The following is a 19,098-nucleotide window of genomic DNA, read 5'->3' as shown; positions in this document are numbered from 1 at the left end:
GGGGAGGAAGGAAGGGCAAGGCCGGGTGGGGCCTCCCGTCTCCACCTCAGTCCCCGCCAGCCCGACTCCGCAGCAAAGGCCTGGCTGGCTGAGCGGACAGCCCGGGCGGGACAGGACGGCGTGGGGGCGCGCACCCCAGCACTGCTAGGCTGGGGGCTCCACAGCAGACTCCTCGGACCCGCGCCAGGTCCGGGCAAGGGAAGGTCGGGCCTTGGACAACCCCATTCTGAGGAACCCTCAACAGAGCCGCCTGGAAAGCCCGGGCCCCGTGCATTTCGGGTACGGGCACAAACACGCCGTGGGGCGGCAGGTGCGCACGCCAGCTGGAAGTTTCCACAGCAGGTTCTTGTAGCACCTTTGGTCGAGAACTGAAGGGCCCTGCCGGCCCCTCCCACCTCTGAGATGGGGTTGAGGAGGGAGCCGGGGCGGGGTGGAGCCGAAGGGGACCTGCTTGGGTCAGGTGCTGAAGTTTGCGGGAAGAGCCAGGCCTCTGGCCCCGCTCCTGCCACCCTCCCTGACGTGGAGGGAGGGGCCGCGGCCAGCCTCACCTCCACCTCTGACTGGGCTTTGCCATCCCTGGCCCTCCTGCCCAGGCGTCCGGGTAGGGGAGGAAAGGGGCAGCGCGCCCGCTGGGAGGGGGTCTCCTGAGGGGCCCCACAGCTGCTGGGTTAGCACCGAGAAATCAGATGCTGTGTGCGAGAGCTGGAAGCAAGCTGGGGAGAGACAGAGTGGGATGCGGAGGAGGCAGCTGAACCCAAGGTTCGGGGGCTCCCGGGGAGCCACCCAGCAGGCCCCACCATACACGGGCAGGGAGGGTGCCAAGGGGCAAGAGGGAAGACTTCCAAGTGCCCTCGCCCCACCCCAGCCCTAACCCGTTCCAGGACTGCTGCTCCCACTGGGCCTCGGGGGGCTCCAACTGCCCAGCCCCATCCCGGGGGGCAACACCGAGCCATCTGAAACAAGCAAAGCACAGGCAGAGGTGTCTGAGGGCAGGGGCGGGTGCGGGAGCGAAAGTGGGACTTTGGGCAGGAGGGCCCCCCCAAGCCCCCCCTCCTTGGTGGAGCCCCCTCACTTGCTCACCCCACTGCTGCCACCACCCCCAGTGGCACCTGCTACCCCAGTAGCCACCTTCTCGAAATCCTCAGGGTTGCAGAATTCCTTGATAGTGACTGTCAGAAGGTTGCTGGTGACGTCGGTGACCACCACGTTGGAGCAGGGTGACATCTCAGGGCGCCAGTCCCCAGCTTCAGGCTCGGAGGTGGCGCTGGCAGGCTCGGGGGCTGTGGGCAGCGCCGGGCCCACGGCAGCAGGGACGTCGGGAGGCACCCGCTTGCTGGCGGCCGCGGCCTCAGGAGGGATGGACAGGTCAAGCACTTCGGGCTCACGCCAGTCGGGAACAGCTGGGCTCAGGGTCTCAGGGAGCAGCTTGGGGGGCGCGTCATCAGGATCGGAGGAGGACTGCGGTGCTGGTGAGGGACAGCCGGAGGAGCTGGAGCTGCGGGCGTCGTAGGGGGCAGTGGGGGCGGCCAGGAGCAGCCCGGGGCCCGGGGAGGCCGCAGCGTCGGCCTTGCCCACTGGCTGGGGAGGCAGAGGGCCGGGCGGGGGCTTATTGTACAGCGCGAAGGTGCCGAACTTCATGTGGCGGATCTGGGTGCGCAGGATGCTCTCACTGAACTTCTTGCTCTTGCCGATGACGCGGTTCCTCGAGGGGACTTTGGGGCGAGCGAGGGCTCCGGCCCCCTGCCCGGTGCCACCTCCGCCCGTGCCCTTGTCGATCACCTTCAGGTTGAGGATGATGCGGTTTCGCTTGGGCTCCCGAGGCTTTACCTTGCGATTGATGATGCGCACCGTCTCGGAGAAAGGTGAGATGGGGGGGCGCAGGCCAGGGCTGCCACCCTGGGGGTCAGGGCGGGGCAGGGGGCGGCGGGACATGCGGTGGCAGCGGCGGATGTCCTTCTTGAGCCGGTGCACGGCCGCGCTGGAGTGCAGCTTGGGTGAAGAGGCGCTGGCGCTCGGCTTGACAGAGAAGTGCACATCGCTGATGCGGAGGGCCTCAGCCTGGGCCCGCGCCTGAGGGGTGGAGGGAGGGGGTAAGCGGAGGCTCAGCTTCCTGCTGACCTCCTCTGGATGCCCCTGCGCCACCCACCCACAAGTCCTGTCTCATTAAACCATCCTGAGAGCATCTCGGAGAATCCGCTGTGCTCCCAACCCCGTCTTAGAGATAAAAGGAAATGGGTTCAGACAGGTGAAGCGAAGCGCCCAAGCAGAACTCTAAGACCCACTACTTTTGATGGCCGTGGGCCCCTGGGACAGATGGCAGCTACCCTGGCTGACACAGAGAAGCGTCAGCAATGAGGACACTGCATGGAAGGAATGACTCTTTGCTCAGAAGCCCCTGACCACCTCTGCTCCGTGAAGGATCCCAGCCTAGCCTGGCACTCCTCCACGGACCAATTCTTGGTGACAGAAGGAAGAGGGAGGCCCCTCCCTGCTCCACCCCACACCCCAGCGCCACTGACCTACTTGCAGAGTCCCAAAGGCTCTGCGCTCTCTGCTTTTGAACAGGCTGCACCTCCAGCTTGGATTCGCCTCCCTGGCTGGTCGGCACCTCTGGGACAGCCCCTTGGCCCTCTCAGCCCCTCCTGTACGCTCCCGGCCCCCTCGACTTCCCCTCTTGGGTCTGATTCATGTCTGCCCAGGATCTGGCTCAAGGCCTGGGGCTGAGCAAATCAGTGCCAACAGATTCCAAAGCCAACACCTAAAGCCTAGGTTGGAATCCACCCCAGTGAGACAAGGGTCTGGTGGGGATGGACCAACTTCATATCCATGCTGGGATGGCCTGGGTGGGGGGAGGGCAGGATAGTTGAGCAGGCCTGTGGGCAGCCAGGGAACCTGTCCCAGGCTCCTGGGCTCAGCTGCGCTCCCAGGTGTGACATCGGAAAACCCCCCGGTGTTCAGGGCAGGGGACTCACAAGGCCATATAAACCGTCCTCCATGGCCAGTCCTTCCTTCACTAACAAAGTACTAGAGTCACAAGCCAACTGCTTGGAGCTACGACTCCAAACACACACAGCCTCCCCGCCAGGGGCTGCCCTCCCTGGGAAAGACGAGACGGGCAGTGAGGATGTTGGGTGATTCAATGTAATAAAGGACGGATAGGGCCTAGCGGAGCACAGCTTAGGGGCACAGGCCTATCCTGGAGGATGAAGCCTTAGTAGGAGGGAGCCCTGGTCCTTTCCGAGCCAAGATGCTTGAGGCAGCTACAGAGGCTCTGGTGGCCTGCCTCAGGGGCGCCGCTAAGACCAGCGGGGGAGGCAGAGAGCCCAGCGGTGAGAGGATGCGGTGGTCAAGGGACTAAAAGCAATGGTTGATCGGGCATCTACACACATCCTCGCTCCTGGTGGGGGAGACTCGCCAGGCGCTGTCTGCCTCAATCCAGATGAGACAGTGGTGGCCAAGGGGGAGGGCACACTCCCACGGTCAGTCTGTGAGCTCCCCGAGAGTGGGATCTGTGGTCTGGGGTCTCTCCACACGCCCCCCTGCCCCCCAGCCTAGATGCTTAACCAGTCCCTGAGAGGTGGCCTGTGTGCCCCTCAGACAAAACTAGATTATATCTGACCACAAACCCCTGAAGCAGTGTCGGCGGACTTATTTGCTGAATTAGGGAGGAGGTCTTTAGAAGGTGGTGGAAACACACTTTTAACGCTAAGTGGCCCCCCGGCCCCGCTGGCAGGGAGTCTCCTGGGGCTGCGTGGCCAACAATCCCTTTGAGCACTAGGTGGCAGCACCCCCGCGTGCCCCATGCCAGGGCTGCCCACTCCTCCTGGGCACCGGCCAGCGGAGCCAGGGCCCCGTTCCCTCACATCCCTTCTCAGACAAGGGCAGGAGCCAGCCAGCCTTCCTCGGCATGGCAAGCAGGGCCTTTGGCAGGTTCATCCCCAAGGGAGCTTAGGGGAATCTCCACTCTTTCTGACTCCCCCCGCAGGGTGTTAGTGTTCATGCCATCAGCATGTCGCCTGCGCTCCCAGACCTCTGTCGTCATGGCTCTGCCCAAGTCCAGGGGTGATGGACCCTGAGGCGTGGCAAAAGTGGGTATAAACCTCAGACCCGGGACAAAACTCGGGCTCGGTGGGCCATATATACCATCAGATAATATATGCTACCTGCTCAGCCCAGCGTCTGGCACAGAGCAAGTACTCGAGAGAGACTAGATTTCTCTCTCCATGGGCGTGAGGGACAGGGCGCTGGTGACCAATAATCTTTTACTAACGCACAGTTTCCAAACTTTTTATGAGAAACATTTCTTACTTTATAGCTTCTAAATATATATAATTTTTTTTTTTTTTAAGTCTGGTTTACCCTTCCTCCTCCTCTCCCCTCCGCAGGCTGAGAATTCTGTGAAGGTGGGACCCGGGTCAGCCTGTGAATTAAATAGCCAACCACAGCCAGCGTGTTTACTGTACTCTGACGCGGTGAGAGGCACGGCTCTGAGGGGCTGGCGTGTACCACAGACAAGAGCACAGAAGATCAAACACCTGGATTCTACAGCTGACTCTTTGTGACCAGGGACCAGTTCCACAACCTCCCTGGCCTCCGTTTTTCTAGGTGTAAAATGGGGCTAAATCACAACCTACCTCATGGGCTCCTGTTTCCCTTCAGAACAGTTCCGGGCAGAAAGTGAGGGCCGAGAATAATTGGTTTACTATGTACACTACCTCTCAGTGACTCAGAGCCATGGGCTCAGACCCAGCTGGTCTCCACCACCCCTGGCAAACATCCACATCACTCTCGTAAGGCTCAGGTCCTCTCAGCTGCCTCTCCACTCCCTGCCCCACCACCTCTGCAGCCTTCATCGTTTCCTGGATGTGTCCACCTTGTCCCCTCAACCGGATGTATGTACTCTCTGAGGGACAGGGTGAAGAGAAGGAGCCAGAATGAAGCCAGGAAGCTGGGTTGTGGGACCTCACGTTAAGTCACCTCCCCTCTCTGGGCCTTGATTTTTTTCATCTGGGTAATGGGAATACTCCTTCATAGGGTTGTTGAGAGGATTAAAGGAGATAATCCACGTGAGGGCTCAGCACTGTGTTAGGGCCAGAGCCAGCTCAGAAGCTAGAGCCAGCTCAGAAGCTAGAGCCATCAAGGAGGGAAAAAAAGGCATTTCGTGAATCCAAGCTCACGGTCATTACTCACTTGACCGCTAGAGGGTGCTCCAGCTGCGCTGAGAGGCTGTCACACAGCCCACCCACCCTCCAGCTGCTCCGCCCCATCCCTCCTCCTAAGAAGCATCAAGGGTTAAGGGTGCTCCTCCATGGATCCCCTAACGTGTGGCGGTTGGGAACAGGAGTCACGGAAATACGTAATTCTGGAAACCAACGGTTCTTTCACGTCGGCTTTAAGTGAAAGACTTTGGGGTGGGGGTGGGGCTGGAGAGGCCCGGCCCACCCCACCCTCACCTGGCTTTGAGCCTTTTGCAAAAACCGGAGATGCTGAGGCTGTGCATTCTGCACAGTCTCTTCCCTGGCCTTCCCGTGCCAATTGCCACCAAGTCACAGGCTGCCAGGGTGGGAAGGGTCCAAGGCAACTTCAGCACTATTGGGCCAACGGTGGTGTCCCACGGAGGCCCGCCTGCAGTCTTGCCTGTCTCCTAGGATCATCTCACCTTCCCTCTCCGACTCTGTTCTTTCTCACTAAGAAAAATTAACCCCCCAAAACCTCTAAGATGGCTTCCTCTGGGGCTAGGTCTCCCTCCCTTGCCAAGGCTAATGTGTTTATGCTTCCACTCCCCCACACCCCATTCTCATTAGAACCTCCAGAAACAGCCAGGGGTGGGGGGAAGCCAGAGGCCCGGCCCAGGTGATAAACTCAAAGTGAAGTGATCTAAGGTCAAATTCAAGTTGCATTCCCCAGTGAGGAGGGGAGGCATGCAGAACAAATCCTAAGAGAGAAAAGGAAGCTGGGGGTGGGGAGGCAGGTGGCCCCCAAATGCTTCTCCTGTTCCCAGCGGTGAGGGAAACCACATTTACTCTCCACATGGATTCTAATTCCAGGCAGAGCCCTACGAGCTCAAGGCTGGGGGAGATGAGGGTTTCGCCTCATCCGATGTGCAGAAGTAACCTCCCTGCCACCCCCTCAGGTGGACAGCCCCCACCTGCCTCATCTACCCCCATGCTGGAGCCCGGCTGGCCTGCCCAGACCCTGGTTTTGTCAGCCAGGATTATCCTCCTCCCTCACTCCCCACTCCCAGGCCCCTCTTGCTGAAGCTGGAGCTGGCCAGGGCCGGCTGCCAGGGGCTCGGTCGGGGGCTCACAACCACCCCCTGCCCAGCTGGGGCCCCTCTGGAAAGGTCCGCCTGCCTGGGCAGCCGAGGATCTGTCCCTCCCTTGCAGGCCCCGTGCTGCGCCAGGGCTAGGGGCCCGAGACGGGGCTGCTGGGGCTGGGCCAGGTTACCTTCAGGAGGAAAGTTTTGGGTTTGGGTCCCCTCTTCTTGGGCCCATACAGCTCACGCTCCCTCTCCCTGCGGCCGAGAAACGCCAAAGGTTAAAAAGAGCCCCTTCCAGGGCCCCACTCCGCGCTGCCCTCCCCGGCTCTCCCGCTTCCCCCGCTTCCCCGCGCGGCGCCCCAGCCGAGCCTTGGCACCGCCGCCCCTGCCAGCTCCCCAAACTCACTTCTGCTCGAAGGCTGCAATGAGCCGCGAGTCCAGGATGTTCTCCTCGGGCTCCCAAGTGCTGTACCTGCCAAGTCACACATGCACAAAATAAAAATGAAAACCTAACAGGCAGAGGCACATGCGAGGCACCGAACGTGCACACTGCCCCCCCCCCACACCACCAAGGGAAAAAAAGGCCCCGGTGTCCGCTGCCTCCCCTCCCCCCTCGCCCCTGGACCCCACCGGCACTTACTTGATGGCCCACCCCTTCCATTTCACCAGGTACTCGATGCGTCCCTGAAAAACAGAGAAGAAAAAAAGGGGAGAGTGGGGGTGGGGAGGATGCGGGGACGCGAGGAGGCGGCGGCGCGGGGGTGGGCGAGAGAGCCCGTGTTAGCGGGACCGCTTCGCCCTGATGGGCCGCGGACCCGGACACCGGCTCCGGGGCAAGACGTCCCGCCTCGGGAGGCGGCTCACCTTTCGGATCCGCCGTTTGATGATGGATTCGGCCGCGAAGACCCGCTCGCCCACTGCAGACAGCTCCATCTTGCTCAGCGGCACCCACAGCCCATAATACTCCCTGCTCCCGCGACCGGTGCTGCACCGCTCGCGCACGCGCCGCAGCGCACAGGCCCCGGCGGGCGGGCGCGCGGCGGGGCGCGCGCTCGTGTTCCAGCTGCGGGCCGTCACGTGACCCCTCGGGGCCGGCGCGCCGTTGCCAGGACCACCCCCTCCCCCGGGGCGGTTGCTAGGGAAAGTGAGCGCTCGCGGGGCGGGGGCGCGCGCTGGCTCTTAAAGGGGCCTCGCCTGGCGGCGGGAGTCCGGGCCCGGAACCGGGTGGATGCTTGGCTTGCGGGAAGCCTGGTCGGGCGCAGTGCAGTCTAACAAACACTTTCTTACTCCCTTTTCCATCTTCCCGGCCCCCGATAGCTGACAACCTCTCCCTCCTTTTAACACCTCCCCCTTGCAAGTCTCCCTAGGCCCCAGCAGGGGAAAGACGATGGAGTCTCTGCAGCTGCTGCGCATCCTCCCAGCAGAAGTTTGCAAACAGTTAAATATGATACAGCAGAAATGCATTTGCTGTTGCCTTGCCAGGCCCTGCGGGAATTTCTTTAAAACATTGCCCTCCCCCTCCCCAATCCATTATTTATGTATTCGTGGGAGTGTGGTTTTGTAACCAGTTCAGATGAATTAAAACAAAAACTCCACCTCAGGGAGAGGGGTGGGGGCGGTGTATTGGGGTGGAGGAAGGCCGGGAGGATCCTGTGCATCTGTTCTTTGGCGGGCTGGGGTCTTGGGCGGCACCTGCCTTCACCCTGGAGGCGGGTTGAAGATCGCAGCCAGGACTATGCGGCGGCGAGAGGAGGGACAGAGAGGCTGTGGGGTGAGATGGGTTCCTGGCACCCCAGATTAGGCCCGAGTGGGTCATCCTTGGGTCATTTGGCAGACACCACCCACATGACCTTGTCTATATGTTTTCTGATTCCCAGGCCCCCTGGCCTCGGCAAGCTTCGGCTGCGTGCAGCTCCTTTAGTGGTTCCGCCATTGCTCACAGGGAGACCAGACCCCAGCTTCGGGTGTGAGGAGACACTGGGAGACCTGGCTGTCCCGGAATGGACGGACACAAAATAGCCCTGCTACACAAAACGCTCCATTTCTTTTCCTTTGAATTATTTAAACTTTATTCTTTATTACCCCAACGGTCTTGTTCTTTGTAAATTAAAAAAAAAACAAAACCCGACTGTCCATAATCTCCATCAAATCATTGTTAATATCTTCATGAATCCTCTTCCAGCCTGTTCTCCGTCTATACAAACACACATATGTATGCGTATGTATACATTGTATATACATATATATATATATTTTATTTCTTTTTAACAAAATGGGATCTTATGAATCACACCGTCTGGGTTCTGCTTTTCTCCCTTAATGAAAAAAAGTGAATGTCTCTTGGTGTCATTAATTGGAAATTTTGCCACCATTTTCGTGGCTGTGGTGGGGCTGAGATGGAGGTGGAGAGGAATGGGGATGTGGTGAGGATCAGGATCGTCTCTTGCTTTCATCACTTGTTTATTAGAAAAGAGGATTTTTACATTTCTGTACTGTAATACCAATTCTTGTGGTTTCAAATCGACTGCATCAAAATTGCTGCTTCTCATCTCTGCATCTATGCAGATTTGTCCAATTATTATCTTGGGAGAAATCCCCCTCACCTTCCTTAAAATCAACATGCTCTTGAAAAATAGCTATTTGCTGGTCAGCCCAAAGTGGGCTTTGGTCTAAGAATAGAGCTGCCTTCCTGGGGATGATCAGGGTGAATGGGCAGATGAGCTGTGTGTGTGTGTGTGTGTGTGTGTGTGTGTGCGCGCGCGCGCGCGTTCAGGCTGAGAGAGGTAGCAGTCAGATAAAATGGGTAAACATTAAATCCATGTGTTAGTTCACTCAGCAGCCTTTGTGACCCTTTTTAAGGTTTTGTGTTAAGCCACCTAAACAAAGGTGGCCCAGGCTTGAGGAACTCTCAGGTGAGAGAGGCACCTGCCATATAGTGTGACTAGTGCTAGAATAAACATGTGGTAATTTCCTATGGCTGCTGTAACAAATTACCACACACTTAATAGCTTTAAGTAGCACAGACTTATTATCTTAAAGTTCTGGAGGTCAGAAATCCCAAATCAGCGTCACTGAGCTATAGTCAAGATATCCCCAGGGCTGGTTCCTTCTGGAGGCTCTAGAAGAGAATCCATTCCTTGCCTCTTCCAGCTTCTAGAAGCTGCTGACATTCCTTGGCTCGTCACTGCATCACTCCAATATTTACTTTTGCTTTCCCCTGACTTACCTCCTGCTTCTTTCTAATAAGGACCTTTGTGATGACATTGGGCTCACCCGAATAATTGAGGATTATCTCCTCATCTCAACATCCTTACCTTAATCATATCCGCAAAGTCCCTTTTACCCTAGGGTAACATATTATACAGCGTATGTAAGGTATCATATTCATGGGTTCTGGGGATTAGAATGTGGACATCCTTGGGTGGCTGGGGCATATGCAGCCTACCACAAAAGGTATGTATAGGATGCTTTGGGAATCTAAATGTATTAGAGTTCTCCAGAGAAGCAGAACCATTAGGGTGTATACAGAAATACATTAAGAGGAGATTTGTTGTAGGAATTGGCTCGTGTGGTTATGAAGGTCAAGAAGTCTGCAAACTGGAGAACCAGGGAAGCTGGTAGCATAGGGCCCAAGAATGAGGAGGCGGGTGTTAGTGCCCTGATTGGAAAGGCAGAGAACCAGGGCAGGAGAAGATAGATGTCCCAGCTCGAGAAGATAAAGAATTCACCATTCCTCTGCCTTTTTGTTCTGTTCAGGCCCACAATGGATACAAGATAACAGGGCACATTGGCAAGGATGGTTTATGGATTCAAATGCTAATCTCTTCTGGAAACACTCTCACGGACACACCAGAAATAATCTTTACCAGCTATCTGGGCATCTCAGAGCCCAGCAAGCTGACAAATCAAATGAACCATCATACTAGATAAGGGAGCAGCCCACTACCTGGAGGAGAGGAGGCTGGGAGGGCTTCTCAGAGGTGGGGTCATTTGACTGGGGCCTTGGAAGCTGAAGATGAATTTGCCTGCAAGTGAAGAATGAGAAAGGCAGCCCAGGTAGAGGGGTCAGCCGGAGCTTTAATGAGAGGAAGTCCCTTCCACCTTGAATCCTTCCACCTCTCACAGATCATCTCTTTTTTTCAAAAGATTTTATTTATTTACCTGAGAGAGAAAGAGAGGGAGAGAGCATGAGCAAGGCAGGCAGGGGCAGAGGGAGAGGGAGAAGCAGACTCCCCACTGAGCGGGGAGCCCAATGTGGGGCTTGATCCCAGGACCCCAGGATCATGACCTGAGCAGAAGGCGGACGCCCAACCATCTGAGGCACCGAGGGTGCCTCACAGATCATCTCTATTCTATGAGAGAAAGTTCCCTGTACCTCTCCCACAGTCTGTCCTTCTGAGATTTGGTCCAACACCAAAAGGGAGAAGTTTAATCTCCTGGACTGTGCGAGTTGCTGCCCAGAGAGAGGGCATTTCAGTTATAGTCTGTGCTATAAAACACCATCATTTGGTGGCTTCATACACAAGAATCTATTTTTCATGATTCTGTGGGTTGCCTGGGCTCACTGGGCAGTTTTATGTGTGTTTTGTTTTGTTTTTACCTGGTCTTGCTTCAGGTCCTTCATGGGGTTGCAATCAGAGACATGGCCAGAGTTGACTCACATGTCGGGGGGCTTAGTCCTGGGTATTGGCTGGGCCTCGCTCTCCTCGTGGCCTCCCACGATTCAGCAGTCCAGTGCGGGCTTCCTTACAGGGCTGCCAGAGCCATATGAGGAGGTGAAGAACACTGCAAGGCCTCCTGAGGCCCAGCCCAACTCGCTTTCCACGGCATGCTGTCAGTCAGATTTGGCAGGATTCAAGGCCCTGGAGATTCCTGCCTCCCTGTGCCCCCTCCCCCGGCCCCTGTGCTGGTCCTGCATAACCCCCTCCCCTGAATGAGGATGGCACTTGCAATGAGCTGGATTTTTCTCCCTTGATCAGGTGAAGTGAAAAGGTAAGGGCTTTTGCGATGTGATTAAGATCCCTAACCAGCGGACTTTGAGTTCATCAAAGGGAGTCCTTGATCTGATACTCTTTTCACAGCACTTCTGACACCCAGTGTGTGGGTTTGCTCCTCACACTGACAACCGGATTTTCAGCTCTCTAGACACCAATTGGATGTCCAATGTTTCGGTCCAATTGACACCTTAGCATCCGGAGTTAGCGCAGATCCCGCAAGACTCCCCACTCAGGCACTGATAGCGAGTCTGGATTACTCAGACTTTTGACGGGGCAGCTGTACATTGAGGGTTCCTACAACCCTCTCCTCAGTTTTCATCATTTGATGAAACTTAGAATTGGAAAAAAATATCTTTAGCTCCTGTCTCTCTGAAGATCGATCCAAGTTCACTTCCCAGAGTGGACCATCCCCTCCCCGATGCCAAAATGCAGTGCTTTGAGCTCAGAGCCACAGGCCATAGGCCTTCATGGGGGTCCCGGAGGGCTGGACTGGGGGATACAATACAGTGGGGGTATCATCTTATGTGCATTTAACTCAACACAGCCAAATCTATGTATTTGTTGCCATCATTTAAAAACAGAAAACATTCTACAGATGTGTTCATTACTATGTTCTGCAATACTACCCATTATATGTTTCTTTCAGGTAGTCAAGTGACTTAGCAAGGATGCGCTTCCATGAGGATGCTAAGGGAGTGGGTGAAACAGGACAGTAAAGGAGAGAAGCCAAGCAGAGAACAGAGGGGGTCATCTCAGATGCTGTCAGGAGTGGCTGGCCCAGCCTGATCCTGCAGGGGAGCTCTGGAATGAAAGTCACTCCTCCATACTTGTCCCCCACCTCCAGGCACTGGCTAAAGGCTGCAGGGAGAAGGTGTCAGGAGGGCAGATGTCAATTTCCAGGCACTTCCTGCTTTCTACCTCAGTGTGCAAAGTGGCTTCAGTAACCTGGGGAGGTCAGAAGGAGAGGCGCAGGTGCTGGTTGTTGGAAGGAAAAGCACATAGCACCTAGGTCTCTGGGGCGGGGGGGGGAGTGAGGATTTGACAAAGGGGACCCCCCCCCCCCCCGGGGATCTAGGTAGCCTGCAGATATCGCTGTGAAGGGCTGAGTTACAATACCATGTATATATCACTTTACGGGCTCTACAAACTCCAAGCTTATTCCCACCCCAGGGCCTTGACACTTGCTTTTCCCTCCGCCTGGAACACTCACATTTTCTCCTGATGGGCACATGTCTTGTTTCCTCACTTCTTTCAAGCTCTGCTCAAATTTCACTTCTGCAGAAAGGTATGCTCTGACCTCCTTATCTAAAGTAGTGCCTGTCACTCTCTATTCCCTTAGTCACCTTGTTGTTTCTCCCTGGCCTTTAACACTATCTGATGTGATATTAACCATAGAGTTAGTACCTCGCTAGACTCCAAACTCCACGGGGACGGGGATTTTGCCCATCTGGGGCACTTTATCTCCAGCGCTAGGTCAGGGCCCTGCACATAGTAGGTGTTCAATAAATATGTTTTGGATACATAAGCGGACCATTGAAAGGGCTTTCAAGAGTAATTTTTCAAGAGTAATGTTTACATAACATATACAGGCTACAGACCCAGCAAACACTCACTGGGTACCCCATTGATGGGCTTTGGGAATGCAAGGGTGGAAAGGATGGGATTTTTGTCCTCTAGGTACTGAGGTGCAGGGAGGGATGAAGGTGCAAACAGGTGCAGTTTGAACTGTGCAACTTTTAGTTGTCAGCGTCTCTGCGCCTCAGTGTTCTTCATCTGTAAAATGGGGGTAATCATTCCTGTCTTGTAGGTTTACTGTGCGAATAACGAGATAACACATGTATGTCACCTGGAACTCTGTTGGGCACATAGTAGGTCTGTGAGAGTGGGAGTGGAAGTATGTATATGCCCCAGGCTGGCTCATAGCTAAAGGGCAATGGACACACACACACAGTGTATATACTTACATGTTTTTCTTCCACTGAAACTCAGTTTATTTTGTCAACTCTAGAAATCGAATCTGTGTTGGTCAGAGAGAACACCAAACACTTTATATAGTGCTCATCATCCGTCAGGGACTCTTCCAAGTGCTTGACACACGATATTAACTGACTTAAACCTCAAAACAATCTTAGTGGCCAGATACTAGTACTATTCCACCTCACTGTTGCGGATGCTGGGTTTCTATCCAAACATGAGAGATGCAGAGCTGAGCTGAACAAAGTGTAAGTTCTAGTCCATCAGACACCCTCTATTTCCTCCTACTACCTCATGAGCTCTGCCATGTGATGTAATTTGACTTTCGAAACTGGACCAAAAAAGCTGAAGACATGCAGTCAGGTGACGACGTAAGTCTCAAGGAATTGAAACATGTATAGTTCTTTCTGAAAGATCGTGCCGCAAACTTCTGTGCCCCCAAAGAAAAACTAACTATTTTTAGAAAGAGGCAGTAGAGTCTTTTGGAAATATGCCTGAATACGGTCATAATTGGGCAAGGGACACAGGGAACTCCAATTTTGGCAGAGCGATCTTTTGGAAATGCAGTTCTGACCAAGTCATCCCTCTGTTTAAGACTCTTCAACACAGGAAGGAGCCAAAATATCAACAGGGAAAAACCCCTCACGGTAGCCAGTTGCTGTCTCTAGAAGGAAACCCAAGTTCTTTCTCTTGATGGAGGGGCCCCTCCTGATGGTCTCTGCTCCCTTCCCTCCATCCTGCACAACCCTTCCTTTGGTCTGCCCACTGTTTCCTGAATAGTCCCTGTTTTTTTTTTTTTTTTACACCTTTGCACCTTTGGTTCACCTGAGAAGCACCTACATATCTTTCAAAACTCAGTTCTGGGGAGTCCTTCTATATGAACCCATATCTGGCCTTCCAGGTAGAACTAGCCAGCCTTCGTTTGCCCCCATTTGAGGATTTGCAGAGTTCCAAGAACACAGGAGACTTCTGTTTGGTCCCTCGTCAAATCCGGTAAAGCCTGAGCTCTCTGAGGGCAGGGACCTTCCTGACACTGGGTAGTCAGTCAGCTGATACTTACTGGGCACCAACCATGAGCCTAGCACCTAGGTGCTGGGAATGTGGCAGAGAAAAGACAGACAGACCCCTGCCCTCAAGAAGCCTAGATTCTTATGAGGGTACCAGACAGACAATAAGCACACAAGACGAGGAGATGATTTATCAGGCCAGAGTTGTGTCATAAAAAGACTAAATCAGGTCACAGGGTAGAGAGGAACAGAGTGTGCGGGTGGGGTGCTCAGCTAGGGTGGTCAAGGCAGGCCTTTTGAGGAGCCACATCTAAGTAAGACCTGTTGAGGAAAAGGGGGCAGCTGCATAGATCTGGGAGAGGTGCTTTCCAAACAGAAGAAGCAGCAAGTGCAAAGGCCCTGAGGTAGGGACACATTTGGCATATCTGAGGGAGAGAAGGAAGACAGTGGGGCTGGAATGGAGTGGTTAGAAGGCTGAGGTTTTCGAGGAAGGCAGGGACCCCACACGCAGACCTTACAGCCACGAAGGAGAGCTTGGTCTTTGTTCTGAGTGCAGCAAGGAAGCTCCAGGAGAAAACTCATTGCAAGAGGAAAAAGGACCCATCACAGTGAGCTTGCCGCAGAGGCAAAGCCTTGCTTGGGTTGTTGGTGAGGTCCCGAGTGCCAAGTGGTGGCCGCTTCTCAAATCTGCCACCACCCAGCCTCCTCGACGTACATCCAGGGAGGCAGAGGCTACAAATAAACATGGAAAGAGCTATCTCTAGAATCTCCAAGCCTGGGTACCCTCCAACAGAAAGGCGGACAAGGGGGAGGAAGCCATTCCCCCGTTATGCTAGTTAGTTTGGGCAAATGTTAAGCTTCTGTACAAAGATACCCCAAAATACAATGATTTGTTTCTCTCTTGGATAGCAATCTGGCTTGTGGAGGCTGGTGGCTCCCAGCAAGGTCACAGAACTGTTGCGGGGGAGGGCCAAGGCCACGGTTGGGGGGAACTGACTCCTAAGCAATTACAAATAAAATCAGGAATGATTCTGGCTCATGTGAGCCCCGGGGGCCCTGATGACCCCTCCCTCTTCTAGAGAATGCAAAACAGATGAGAAGAGCCTTCTCTTTTATCTCCCAGCAGACTGCAGCCAGCTCTGTGCAAACTTGTCCTCTTCCTGCTCTTCCTGTTATGCTGGGAAACTTTTTCAAATACTTCTCAGTTGTTGGGGAAGGGGGGGGTGTTAATTTCCCAGATTCTTTTTCGAGGCAAGGAGAGGTTGGGGCAATGGGACAGGTGGATGCCAGGAGGCTGCATCTGAGAGGGGGTGAGGCAAGGGGCTGGTGCTTCTTTTGGTTCTATTCTGCCAGCTCTGTCAAGCAGTGTGGTCCCTGCCCGGGCGGGTGCAGTGGGCCAGCACGGGGGCCAGAGAAGTGGGGCTGCTGACCGCCTGCTCTCCCAGATCCTGGCCTCAGTCCCCTGCTTCTGCTCACAGTGAGGACCAGCCTGGACGTGAGCCTCTCTAGTGTCACATCACCTTTGTCTCCTTCCCTGGGGTCCTGAGGGAGTCCTTAGGATGAGTGATAATGAAGATCAAAATCTTACTGTGACATGGCAGTTCTGGGACTGTCTGAAAACATAAACTTCTAGGGGTTAATTAGAATTCTTCTAATGGATTCGTTGAGTTCTGCCTCCAAAATGCATGGACAGCTGAGAACGTGCCAGAGAGTGCCGTGCCAGCCAAGCAGCCCAGATCCCGTGAGAGGGGAGTGGGTCCCCAGGGTTTGGGGACACACGTGGGCCTCCCAGACATTGCCCAGAGGGGTTTTCCAGTGGTGTGGTGTTCTCAGGTGAACAGGCAGGCCACAGCCTGAGGACAAAAGAGTTATGTCAGCCTGATTATGTAGTTATTTTATTTTATTTTTTAAAAAGATTTTATTTATTTGACAGAGAGAGCATTCAAGAAAGCACAGGCAGGGGGAGCAGCAGAGGGAGAGGGAGAAGCAGACTCCCTGCTGAGCAGGGAGCCCAGTGCTGGATCCCAGGACCCTGGGATCATGACCTGAGCTGAAGACAGACGCTTAATTCACTGAGCCGCCCAGGCGCCCCTGATCTTCATGTTCTGAGCCATGGAGGGAGCAGGATCCTTGGCACAACCCCAGCCCCCGACTCTGGGACACGTCTGCACACTGCTGCTTCTCACAACAAGATGGGCCATCCCTCTGGGGAACACTGTGAGCCACACCCTTAGTCCCATAAGGGCTGGGGACACTTCTGTCTTCCAGGTTCTGTGTGACCCGTGGCTGGTGATGGGTGCATACTGCCCGAAGAGTCGTGACCGGTGCCCAGTTCCTGTGTGAATTGAAGAGGGCTGGGAGGTCAGCCCAGGGGCCTGCTGGGAATTTGTCCTATTCTTGGCCCCACACAGACAGAAATGAGAGGTGACAAGACTGTTTCCAGCTCACTTCCGCAGCACATACACTAACATTGGAACGATACAGAGAAGATTAGCATGGCCCCTGAGCATATTTTTTTTTTTTTTAAAGATTTTATTTATTTGACAGAGAGAGACACAGCGAGAGAGGGAACGCAAGTAGGGGGAGTGGGAGAGGGAGAAGCAGGCTTCCCGCGGAGCAGAGAGCCCGACGCGGGGCTCGATCCCGGGACCCTGGGATCATGACCTGAGCCAAAGGCAGACGCTTAAAGACTGAGCCACCCCGGTGCCCCCCTGAGCATATTCTTGCTTCTTGGTACTGTTGGAAGCAGCTCCTGGGCTGTTCCCTCCCTACCTGGGGGCCTTACCCTCCATGAGGGCTTTACTCTCCACGGGTGGGCCCTTAGGCTCCCCTCCGATTGGGAGGCTGTCCAAAGCTTATTTCTAAATTAAACTGTCTTATCCCTCAAAAAAAAAAAAGACTGTCCCAAATAATCTCAAACCCATACACACATATAAACATTAATGTGAATATTTTTTGATGCCCTTAAAAGTAGTTTTTGTGGGTAACATGTTTTTGTGGTGAGCATGGCAGAACGTATAGAGTCGTCAAATTGCTGTGTTGTAACCTGAAACTTATGTCACATTGTGTGTCAACTATATTTCAATTAAAAAAGTATTTTATTTTATTAAAGATTTTATTCATTTATTTGAGAGAGAGAGAGCACGTGGGGGCACGTGTGAGTTGGGAAGAGGGGCAGAGGGAGAGGGAGAAGCAGACTCCCCGCCGATCAGGGAGCCCGATGTGGGGCTTGATCCCAGGACCCTGGGATCATGACCTGAGCCAAAGGCAGATGCTTAACCTACTGAGCCACCCAGGCACCCCAAAAAAGTATTTTAAAAAGTAATTTTTATGTGCAGAGAAGATTGTTTAGGGGTTTGCTTAGGTTTTAAAAATTACTATTCAATTTGTTACAGTTATACATAAAGAGAAAAATCCTAGTTCGTCCTTAAGCTCTTAATTGCAGCTTAAATAATTTATTGTTTTAATTATAGGTCTAGCAAATTTTAGCAATCACTTCTCAGGAGGCTTTGGATCAATTCTGGTCTCATTTACAAACATAAACTCCTGTAAATTTTTCCTATTGCATTATCCATCACATATAGTATATTTTCTCAACTTCCTAAGTATAATTAGCTGACAAATTTTGTCAAGTAACTTAAGTGATTTTTATAAGTTTAACACATTTAGATTATAGATACGGTGTCTTTGAAGTTTGATGAGCTGTCCCAGTATAATGTATGAAAGAGTAAAATCTTAAGTTCAGATCAATCATTCAATTATATGTTTTATTTATTTATTTATTTATTTTTAAAGATTTTATTTATTTTATTAGAGAGAGAGCATGCACGCACGTGTGTGAGGGGGTTGGAGGGGCCGAGGGGGTGGAGCAGAAGGAGACGAACAGATTCCCTGCTGAGCGGGAAGCCCAACATGGGGCTGGATCCCAGGACCCTGAGATCATGACCTGAGCCAGGTGCCCCTATTTATTTATTTATTTTTTAGTAATCTCTATCCCCACTGTGGGGCTCAAACTCACGACCTTGAGATCAACAGTTGCACACTCCTCTGACTGAGCCAGCCAGGAGCCCCTCAATTATGTATTTTATTTTATTTTTTATTTTTTTATTTTTTAAAGATTTTATTTATTTGACAGAGAGAGACACAGCGAGAGAGGGAACACAAGCAGGGGGAGTGGGAGGGGGAGAAGCAGGCTCCCCTCTGAGCAGGGAGCCCGATGCGGGGCTCGATCCCAGGACCCTGGGATCATGACCTGAGCCGAAGGCAGACGCTTAACGACTGAGCCACCCAGGCGCCCCTCAATTATGTATTTTAAATTGGAATCACAAGGTAATCTGTTATTCTAATAACCCAAGTTCACACTAACATTATAAGGCTATAATAGCAAAACCATGTTAACATACAAATATTAACACTTCGGTATTTGTTCTTTTTACATTTCTGTAAGTCTTCCTGGGGAGTAAAAAGTACTTACTCACGGGGTGCCTGGGTGGCTCAGTTGGTTAAGCGACTGCCTTCGGCTCAGGTCATGATCCTGGAGTCCCTGGATCGAGTCCCTGCATCGAGTCCCGCATCGGGCTCCCAGCTCGGCAGGGAGCCTGCTTCTCCCTCTGACCCTCCCCCCTCTCATGTGCTGTCTCTCTCATTCTCTCTGTCTCAAATAAATAAATTAAAAAAATCTTTAAAAAAAAAAAGTACTTACTCACTGGGGAAATCATCAGGTCATTTGAGCAATTTTTGAGGCTACTTACTCAGCTGTTTGATGTTGCATAATGACCCGAGATCTATATGCTGGGTCCTCGTCCATGACCCTGATGGAAGGACTATGTGTAGATGCTTATCTCAAGACCTACTGTGTGGG

The 19,098-nt window shown here is 53.4% G+C and overlaps 1 protein-coding gene and 1 pseudogene across 2 annotated transcripts; one reads left to right on the top strand and one right to left on the bottom strand.

The window, feature by feature from the left end:
• Nucleotides 1-11: 11 nt before the first annotated feature.
• On the bottom strand, nucleotides 12-7,262 carry CBX6 (chromobox 6). 2 transcript variants are annotated; one of them, XM_021687676.2, is made up of 5 exons: nucleotides 7,124-7,262; nucleotides 6,900-6,943; nucleotides 6,666-6,731; nucleotides 6,448-6,514; nucleotides 12-2,070 (listed from the first exon to the last, which is right to left on the bottom strand). In XM_021687676.2, the coding sequence occupies exons 1-5, from the start codon at nucleotides 7,190-7,192 to the stop codon at nucleotides 1,069-1,071; spliced, it is 1,248 nt and encodes a 415-aa protein (XP_021543351.1). In that variant the 5' UTR covers nucleotides 7,193-7,262; the 3' UTR covers nucleotides 12-1,068. The 2 variants fall into 2 exon arrangements, with proteins under 2 accessions (XP_021543351.1, XP_044771733.1); XM_044915798.1 differs by having other exon boundaries at nucleotides 12-2,016.
• Nucleotides 7,263-16,679: 9,417 nt separating this feature from the next.
• Nucleotides 16,680-16,779, top strand: LOC123324984 (annotated as a pseudogene).
• Nucleotides 16,780-19,098: the final 2,319 nt, after the last annotated feature.

The sequence above is a fragment of the Neomonachus schauinslandi genome, chromosome 5 (genome assembly GCF_002201575.2).
Source record: "Neomonachus schauinslandi chromosome 5, ASM220157v2, whole genome shotgun sequence".
Taxonomy (NCBI): domain Eukaryota; kingdom Metazoa; phylum Chordata; class Mammalia; order Carnivora; family Phocidae; genus Neomonachus; species Neomonachus schauinslandi.
This window is presented reverse-complemented; position numbering and strand designations above follow the sequence as displayed.